This window comes from Oncorhynchus clarkii, chromosome 16 (genome assembly GCF_045791955.1).
Source record: "Oncorhynchus clarkii lewisi isolate Uvic-CL-2024 chromosome 16, UVic_Ocla_1.0, whole genome shotgun sequence".
Taxonomy (NCBI): domain Eukaryota; kingdom Metazoa; phylum Chordata; class Actinopteri; order Salmoniformes; family Salmonidae; genus Oncorhynchus; species Oncorhynchus clarkii.
Genome location: NC_092162.1, coordinates 6396913 through 6407172, shown reverse-complemented (window position 1 = coordinate 6407172; position 10260 = coordinate 6396913). Strand labels below are relative to the sequence as shown.

At 47.8% G+C, this 10260-nt stretch overlaps 1 protein-coding gene across 4 annotated transcripts in view; it reads left to right on the top strand.

Moving 5' to 3' along the window:
• The window catches only part of LOC139367897 (cAMP and cAMP-inhibited cGMP 3',5'-cyclic phosphodiesterase 10A-like), a 132859-nt gene that overhangs the window by 71072 nt on the left and 51527 nt on the right, over positions 1–10260 (top strand). For 2 of the 4 annotated variants that reach the window (XM_071106270.1, XM_071106269.1), the window contains exons 5-8: positions 1424–1473; positions 2623–2763; positions 4037–4198; positions 5577–5627. In XM_071106270.1, the coding sequence (XP_070962371.1) occupies positions 1424–1473; positions 2623–2763; positions 4037–4198; positions 5577–5627 (404 nt within the window). Of the gene's footprint in view, positions 1–1423; positions 1474–2586; positions 2764–4036; positions 4199–5576; positions 5628–10260 lie in introns of all 4 variants that reach the window. The other 2 variants (XM_071106268.1, XM_071106267.1) reach the window with 1 other exon arrangement.

Genomic DNA, 10260 nt, shown 5'->3' with positions numbered 1-10260 from the left:
GGGACCAGGCTATATGATACAGAACTGGGACCAGGCTATATGATACAGATATTAAATAGAACTGGGACCAGGCTATATGATACAGATATTAAACAGAACTGGGACCAGGCTATATGATACAGAACTGGGACCAGGCTATATGATACAGAACTGGGACCAGGCTATATGATACAGAACTGGGACCAGGCTATATGATACAGATCTGGGACCAGGCTATATGATACAGATATTAAACAGGTCTGGGACCAGGCTATATGATACAGAACTGGGACCAGGCTATATGATACAGATCTGGGACCAGGCTATATGATACAGAACTGGGACCAGGCTATATGATACAGAACTGGGACCAGGCTATATGATACAGATATTAAACAGGTCTGGGACCAGGCTATATGATACAGATCTGGGACCAGGCTATATGATACAGAACTGGGACCAGGCTATATGATACAGATCTGGGACCAGGCTATATGATACAGAACTGGGACCAGGCTATATGATACAGATATTAAACAGGTCTGGGACCAGGCTATATGATACAGAACTGGGACCAGGCTATATGATACAGAACTGGGACCAGGCTAAACTGACACTAAACTATGGTGTAACATGGTGCAGTGTGTGTGTGTGTGTGTGTGTGTGTGTGCGCGTGTGTGTGTGTGTGTGTGTGTGTGTGTGGTATAGAAGACATATCCCAAAGCTCTATATTGCCGCAGTGCCCTGATGTGGCAAAGGGGGATTGGATGTGACAGGCTGTGCACTGCTTTCCCTGCACTCCACTCTGCCCCCCTCCCTGTGCTCCACCCTGCCCCCCTCCCTGCGCTCCACCCTGCCCCCCTCCCTGCGCTCCACCCTTCCCCCCTCCCTGCGCTCCACCCTGCCCCCCTCCCTGCGCTCCACCCTGCCCCCCTCCCTACGCTCCACCCTGCCCCCCTCCCTACGCTCCACCCTGCCCCCCTCCCTGCACTCCACCCTGCCCCCCTCCCTCCGCTCCACTCTGCCCCCCTCCCTGCACTCCACTCTGCCCCCCTCCCTACGCTCCACTCTGCCCCCCTCCCTGCGCTCCACTCTGCCCCCCTCCCTACGCTCCACCCTGCCCCCCTCCCTGCACTCCACTCTGCCCCCCTCCCTGCCCTCTCATCCCTGCGCTCCACCCTGCCCCCCTCCCTGCCCTCTCATCCCTGCACTCTACCCTGCCCCCCTTCCTGCGCTCCACCCTGCCCCCCTTCCTGCGCTCCACCCTGCCCCGCTTCCTGCGCTCCACCCTGCCCCCCTCCCTGCGCTCCACCCTGCCCCCCTTCCTGCGCTCCACCCTGCCCCCCTCCCTGTGCTCCACCACTAACACACAGTACGTACTGTACACCACACCATCTGTATAACTACAGATTGTAACTGTCACACATCTCTTGTCTTCTAACAGCCACGAAAGCAGACGGATTTGCACTTTACCACTTGGGAGAATGCAACAATGTAAGTGAACCACATACTGTCTCGTCAGATCAACTACTCTGAGCTCCACTGATCTGGTCTAGTGAGTGATGAGTGTTAAAGCCACAATCCTTAGTTAATAATGAGGCATTAACAATGTATATCCTCAAGAATAAATCTCGGTTAATCATTCATTAAAATAACAGTAAATTCTACTGGGTCTCAGAGTGTAAATTAATCTGGTTTACTGAGTGATTAGTGATTAGTGTGTACTAATCTATAGTGATTAGTGTGTACTAATCTATAGTGATTAGTGTGTACTAATCTATAGTGATTAGTGTGTACTAATCTATAGTGATTAGTGTGTACTAATCTGTAGTGATTAGTGATTAGTGTGTACTAATCTATAGTGATTAGTGTGTACTTATCTATAGTGATTAGTGTGTACTAATCTATATTGATTAGTGATTAGTGTGTATTAATCTATAGTGATTAGTGTGTACTAATCTATAGTGATTGGTGAGTACTAATCTATAGTGATTAGTGTGTACTAATCTATTGTGATTAGTGATTAGTGTGTACTAATCTATAGTGATTAGTGTGTACTAATCTATAGGGATTAGTGTGTACTAATCTATAGTGATTTGTGTGTACTAATCTATAGTGATTAGTGATTTGTGTGTACTAATCTATAGTGATTAGTGTGTAGTAATCTATAGTGATTAGTGTGTACTAATCTATAGTGATTAGTGTGTACTAATCTATAGGGATTTGTGTGTACTAATCTATAGTGATTAGTGATTTGTGTGTACTAATCTATAGTGATTAGTGTGTACTAATCTATAGGGATTAGTGTGTACTAATCTATAGTGATTAGTGTGTACTAATCTATAGTGATTAGTGTGTACTAATCTATAGTGATTAGTGATTCGTGTGTACTACTCTATAGTGATTTGTGATTCGTGTGCACTAATCTATAGTGATTAGTGTGTACTAATCTTGTGATTAGTGATTAGTGTGTACTAATCTATAGTGATTAGTGATTAGTGTGTACTTACTGTAATTGGGATAGTCTCACCTAGCCATTTTAACATTAGTGCACTACTGTACGTGGCTCTGAATAACAGCGTCTGCTACATGACTAACGTGATGTAGTGTATCCGTGTTCATTTCTCTCTGGTCCTTCCTCAGAGCTTGTGTTTGTTTAAACCGGCGGGGGCTAACGACGGTCCTCCCACCTTCATCCCAGCTGGTCCCATCACGTTTGGGACCACCATCGCCGCTCACGTCGCCACAACACGCAAAATACTGCTAGTAGAGGACATCACAGGGGTGAGATTCAGCGTACTATAAATACACCTAACCCTTACCCTAACCCAAAACACTAACCCTCACCCTAACCCAAAGCACTAACCCTTACCCTAACCAAAACACAAAACCTTACTCTAACCAAAAACACTAAACCTTACCCTAACCAAAACACAAAACCTTACCCTAACCAAAAACACTAAACCTTACCCTAACCAAAAACACTAAACCTTACCCTAACCAAAAACACTAAACCTTACCCTAACCAAAAACACTAAACCTTACCCTAACCCAAAACACTAACCCTCACCCTAACCCAAAGCACTAACCCTTACCCTAACCAAAAACACTAAACGGTACCCTAACCAAAAACACTAAACCTTACCCTAACCAAAAACACTAAACCTTACCCTAAGCCAAAACACAAACCCTTACCCTAACCACTAAACCTTACCCTAACCAAAAACACTAACCCTTACCCTAAGCCAAAACACTAACCCTTACCCTAACCCAAAACACTAACCCTTACCCTAAGCCAAAACACTAACCCTCACCATAACCCAAAACACTAACTCTTACCCTAACCCAAAACACAAACCCTTACACTAACCACTAAACCTTACCCTAACCAAAAACACTAACCCTTACCCTAAGCCAAAACACTAACCCTTACCCTAACCCAAAACACTAACCCTTACCCTAAGCCAAAACACTAACCCTCACCATAACCCAAAACACTAACCCTTACCCTAACCCAAAACACTAACCCTTACCCTAACCCAAAACACTAGCCCTTACCCTAACCCAAAACACTAGCCCTTACCCTAAGCCAAAACACTAACCCTTATCCTAACCCAAAACACTAGCCCTTAACCTAACCCAAAGCACTATTCCTTATCCTAACCCAAAACACTATCCCTTACCCTAACCAAAAACACTAGCCCTTACCCTAACCCAAAACACTAGCCCTTATCCTAACCCAAAATACTAACCCTTACCCTAACCACTAACCTTTATCCTAACCCAAAACACTAACCCCTAAACCTAATGCAGGATAAATCAAACATCCCAAAGTATTTGGTTCAGATTGTATATGTTTTATTTCAAATGCTTTGACGTCAGGACCCCTGACTTCTGTGCTGCACGACACAGGGATTCAATCTAACCTCTCTCTCTCTCTCTCTCTCTCTCTCTCTCTCTCTCTCTCTCTCTCGTCCTCTCTATCTCTCTCGTCCTCTCTCTCTCACTTCCTTTCCTCGCCTCTCTCTCGCTCTTCCTCTTCTCGCTCTCTCTCCAGGACGAGCGTTTCCCTGAAGGCACAGGGCAGGACTCAGACTCAGGGATTCATGTTCACTCTGTCCTGTGCCTCCCCATCCTCACGGCCATCGGTGACCTCATAGCTATCCTGGAGCTGCATCGGCACAGGGGCCACGAGCCTTTCAATATCAGCAACCAGGAGGTACACACGCACACAAGCACGCACCCATGCACAGACACACACACACACACACAAACAGCCTTAGAGGTGATTTGACTGTCTACATCTAGCTAACCTATGGAGCAGACGTAAAAGAAACACAATGAAACCAGATCCTGTCGGGGGAAGTTCTCTTCTGCAGTGTTCGACCAATCCAGTAAATGTAGAGGAGTCAAGATGGAGTGTTGCTTTGTTAACGTCCAAAAGCTGAAGTTTTGTCACATGTTCTCTTTCCATTTCCCCTGAAAACCACAACGTCCAGTTGTTGGGGACTCAGCAGAGGCTAAGAGCTAGGCAATGGTTTCCTGTTTGTCTCCATTAGTTTATAAGGACTAGACAATGACTTCCTGTTATAGCTCCATTAGTTCATAAGGATTAGACAATGGTTTCCTGTTATAGCTCCATTAGTTCATAAGGACTAGACAATGGTTTCCTGTTATAGCTCCATTAGTTCATAAGGACTAGACAATGACTTCCTGTTATAGCTCCATTAGTTCATAAGGACTAGACAATGACTTCCTGTTATAGCTCCATTAGTTCATAAGGACTAGACAATGACTTCCTGTTATAGCTCCAATAGTTTGTAAAGAGAACAGCGGTCAGTGAGTCCTTGACGAACAGACCAAGGTTTTTACAACTCTGCTATTAGCTCCTAATGAGCCCATCAGAGGACAGATAGACACGTTTAGGTGACAGGCACTGAGGGGTTAATTATATGACTACCCAGTGGGAAAGGATGTTTGCAATAAGCGTTGTAAGAACGTCACCGTAATTGTGTTGCGATGACGTCTTTTCGACCCGTTTTGCCTCCTGGGATATTATGTACCAGTCATTATTGGAGAGGACATGAGGTTGGGGATAAACACACATGATGAGGACACACATGGGAATGGCAACTTGGAATACCAGGAATACTCCTTAGGATGGATCTTACTCATATCCATATGATAGTCCCGTTTATATGTCTATTAATAAATATCTCTACCGTCAAATATAATGACATATAGGCTAACAATTGATTTTATTATTCATTATTTTTTTTAGCTTCTATTATTTTAAAGCCCATCTTGGGACTGTTATTTTTTTTTATTTTTAATGCAAAAATGTTTGTGATGCAAAAATAAAAACATGTTTTTTATCTGCCCAGGGAATACAGATGAAAACTAGCCAGCTGGCTAAATAGAAATAACATTTACAGAAATGTTAGTTTATGTGCATTTATTCCTGTGCGATAATTGTATAAATAATAATGAAATAAATATATAAATAATAATGAGATAAATGTATAAATAATAATGAAATACATATATAAATAATAATGAAATACATATATAAATAATAATAATGTTTTTTTTTAAAGGTTGCGACGGCGAGTTTAGCATGGGCATCTGTAGCTATTCACCAAGTACAGGTGAGCATTGCATTATTTTACATATATATTTTTTTATTCATAAGAAATGTGATGTTGTCAGGTGTATTTGGTTACAAAACCTCGATAACACACTTCTGAAACATGATAAGGAGCAGGGTTGTGTCTGTGGTCATTGGGACAGGGTTGTGTCTGTGGTCATTGGGACAGGGTTGTGTCTGTGGTCGTTGGGACAGGGTTGTGTCTGGTCATTGGGACAGGGTAGTGCCTGTGGTCATTGGGACAGGGTAGTGTCTGTGGTCGTTGGGACAGGGTAGTGTCTGTGGTCATTGGGACAGGGTAGTGTCTGTGGTTATTGGGACAGGGTAGTGTCTGTGGCCATTGGGACAGGGTAGTGTCTGTGGTCATTGGGACAGGGTTGTGTCTGTGGTCATTGGGACAGGGTAGTGTCTGTGGTCATTGGGACAGGGTAGTGTCTGTGGTCATTGGGACAGGGTAGTGTCTGTGGTTATTGGGACAGGGTTGTGTCTGATCATTGGGACAGGGTTGTGTCTGGTCATTGGGACAGGGTTGTGTCTGGTCATTGGGACAGGGTTGTGTCTGGTCATTGGGACAGGGTTTTGTCTGTGGTCATTGGGACAGGGTTGTGTCTGGTCATTGGGACAGGGTTGTGTCTGAGGTCATTGGGACAGGGTTGTGTCTGTGGTCATTGGGACAGGGTTGTGTCTGTGGTCATTGGGACAGGGTTGTGTCTGCGGTCATTGTGACAGGGTAGTGGCTGTGGTCATTGGGACAGGGTGGTGTCTGTGGTCATTGGGACAGGGTAGTGTCTGTGGTTATATGGACAGGGTTGTGTCTGATCATTGGGACAGGGTTGTGTCTGTGGTCATTGGGACAGGGTTGTGTCTGTGGTCATTGGGACAGGGTTGTGTCTGTGGTCATTGGGACAGGGTTGTGTCTGTAGTCATTGGGACAGGGTTGTGTCTGTGGTCATTGGGACAGGGTAGTGTCTGTGGTCATTGGGACAGGGTGGTGTCTGGTCATTGGGACAGGGTTGTGTCTGGTCATTGGGACAGGGTTTTGTCTGTGGTCATTGGGACAGGGTTGTTTCTGGTCATTGGGACAGGGTTGTGTCTGTGGTCATTGGGACAGGGTTGTGTCTGTGGTCATTGGGACAGGGTTTTGTCTGTGGTCATTGGGACAGGGTTGTGTCTGGTCATTGGGACAGGGTTGTGTCTGTGGTCATTGGGACAGGGTTGTGTCTGTGGTCATTGGGACAGGGTTGTGTCTGTGGTCATTGGGACAGGGTTGTGTCTGTGGTCATTGGGACAGGGTTGTGTCTGTAGTCATTGGGACAGGGTTGTGTCTGTGGTCATTGGGACAGGGTAGTGGCTGTGGTCATTGGGACAGGGTAGTGTCTGTGGTCATTGGGACAGGGTGGTGTCTGTGGTCATTGGGACAGGGTAGTGTCTGTGGTTATTGGGACAGGGTTGTGTCTGTGGTTATTGGGACAGGGTTGTGTCTGTGGTCATTGGGACAGGGTGGTGTCTGGTCATTGGGACAGGGTTGTGTCTGCGGTCATTGGGACAGGGTTGTGTCTGTGGTCATTGGGACAGGGTTGTGTCTGTGGTCATTGGGACAGGGTTGTGCCTGTGGTCATTGGGACAGGGTAGTGTCTGTGGTCATTGGGACAGGGTAGTGTCTGTGGTCATTGGGACAGGGTAGTGTCTGTGGTTATTGGGACAGGGTTGTGTCTGATCATTGGGACAGGGTTGTGTCTGGTCATTGGGACAGGGTTGTGTCTGGTCATTGGGACAGGGTTGTGTCTGGTAATTGGGACAGGGTTTTGTCTGTGGTCATTGGGACAGGGTTGTGTCTGTGGTCATTGGGACAGGGTTGTGTCTGTGGTCATTGGGACAGGGTTGTGTCTATGGTCATTGGGACAGGGTTGTGTCTGTGGTCATTGGGACAGGGTGGTGTCTGTGGTCATTGGGACAGGGTTGTGTCTTGTCATTGGGACAGGGTTGTGTCTGTGGTCATTGGGACAGGGTTGTGTCTGTGGTCATTGGGACAGGGTTGTGTCTGGTTATTGGGACAGGGTTGTGTCTGTGGTCGTTGGGACAGGGTTGTGTCTGTGGTCGTTGGGACAGGGTTGTGTCTTGTCATTGGGACAGGGTTGTGTCTGTGGTCATTGGGACAGGGTTGTGTCTGTGGTCATTGGGACAGGGTTGTGTCTGGTTCTTGGGACAGGGTTGTGTCTGTGGTCGTTGGGACAGGGTTGTGTCTGTGGTCGTTGGGACAGGGTTGTGTCTGGTCATTGGGACAGGGTTGTGTCTGGTCATTGGGACAGGGTTGTGTCTGGTCATTGAGACAGGGTTGTGTCTGTGGTCATTTGGACAGGGTTGTGTATGTGGTCATTGGGACAGGGTTTTGTCTGTGGTCATTGGGACAGGGTTGTGTCTGTGGTCATTGGGACAGGGTTGTGTCTGTGGTCATTGGGACAGGGTAGTGTCTGTGGTCATTGGGACAGGGTTGTGTCTGTGGTCATTGGGACATTGTAGTGTCTGTGGTCATTGGGACAGGGTAGTGTCTGTGGTCATTGGGACAGGGTAGTGTCTGTGGTCATTGGGACAGGGTTGTGTCTGTGGTCATTGGGACAGGGTTGTGTCTGGTTATTGGGACAGGGTTGTGTCTGTGGTCGTTGGGACAGGGTTGTGTCTGTGGTCGTTGGGACAGGGTTGTGTCTGTGGTCATTGGGACAGGGTTGTGTCTGTGGTCATTGGGACAGGGTTGTGTCTGTGGCCATTGGGACAGGGTTGTGTCTGTGGTCATTGGGACAGGGTGGTGTCTGTGGTCATTGGGACAGGGTTGTGTCTGTGGCCATTGGGACAGGGTAGTGTATGTGGTCATTGGGACAGGGTAGTGTCTGTGGTCATTGGGACAGGGTTGTGTCTGTGGTCATTGGGACTGGGTTGTGTCTGATCATTGGGACAGGGTTGTGTCTGTGGTCATTGGGACAGGGTTGTGTCTGTGGTCATTGGGACAGGGTTGTGTCTGTGGTCATTGGGACAGGGTTGTGTCTGGTCATTGGGACAGGGTTGTGTCTGTGGTCGTTGGGACAGGGTTGTGTCTTGTCATTGGGACAGGATTGTGTCTGTGGTCATTGGGACAGGGTTGTGTCTGTGGTCATTGGGACAGGGTTATGTCTGGTTATTGGGACAGGGTTGTGTCTGTGGTCGTTGGGACAGGGTTGTGTCTGTGGTCGTTGGGACAGGGTTGTGTCTTGTCATTAGGACAGGGTTATGTCTGTGGTCATTGGGACAGGGTTGTGTCTGTGGTCATTTGGACAGGGTTGTGTCTGGTTCTTGGGACAGGGTTGTGTCTGTGGTCGTTGGGACAGGGTTGTGTCTGTGGTCGTTGGGACAGGGTTGTGTCTGGTCATTGGGACAGGGTTGTGTCTGGTCATTGGGACAGGGTTGTGTCTGGTCATTGAGACAGGGTTGTGTCTGTGGTCATTTGGACAGGGTTGTGTATGTGGTCATTGGGACAGGGTTTTGTCTGTGGTCATTGGGACAGGGTTGTGTCTGTGGTCATTGGGACAGGGTTGTGTCTGTGGTCATTGGGACAGGGTAGTGTCTCTGGTCATTGGGACATTGTAGTATCTGTGGTCATTGGGACAGGGTAGTGTCTGTGGTCATTGGGACAGGGTAGTGTCTGTGGTCATTGGGACAGGGTTATGTCTGTGGTCATTGGGACAGGGTTGTGTCTGGTTATTGGGACAGGGTTGTGTCTGTGTTCGTTGGGACAGGGTTGTGTCTGTGGTCGTTGGGACAGGGTTGTGTCTTGTCATTGGGACAGGGTTGTGTCTGTGGTCATTGGGACAGGGTTGTGTCTGTGGTCATTGGGACAGGGTTGTGTCTGGTTCTTGGGACAGGGTTGTGTCTGTGGTCGTTGGGACAGGGTTGTGTCTGTGGTCGTTGGGACAGGGTTGTGTCTGGTCATTGGGACAGGGTTGTGTCTGGTCATTGGGACAGGGTTGTGTCTGGTCATTGAGACAGGGTTGTGTCTGTGGTCATTTGGACAGGGTTGTGTCTGTGGTCATTGGGACAGGGTTGTGTCTGTGGTCATTGGGACAGGGTTGTGTCTGTGGTCATCGGGACAGGGTTGTGTCTGTGGTCATTGGGACAGGGTAGTGGCTGTGGTCATTGGGACAGGGTAGTGCCTGTGGTCATTGGGACAGGGTTTTGCCTGTGGTCATTGGGACAGGGTAGTGTCTGTGGTCATTGGGACAGGGTAGTGTCTGTGGTCATTGGGACAGGGTTGTGTCTGGTTATTGGGACAGGGTTGTGTCTGTGGTCGTTGGGACAGGGTTGTGTCTGTGGTCGTTGGGACAGGGTTGTGTCTTGTCATTGGGACAGGGTTGTGTCTATGGTCATTGGGACAGGGTTGTGTCTGTGGTCATTGGGACAGGGTTGTGTCTGTGGTCATTGGGACAGGGTTGTGTCTGTGGTCGTTGGGACAGGGTTGTGTCTTGTCATTGGGACAGGGTTGTGTCTGTGGTCATTGGGACAGGGTTGTGTCTGTGGTCATTGGGACAGGGTTGTGTCTGTGGTCATTGGGACAGGGTTGTGTCTGTGGTCGTTGGGACAGGGTTGTGTCTTGTCATTGGGACAGG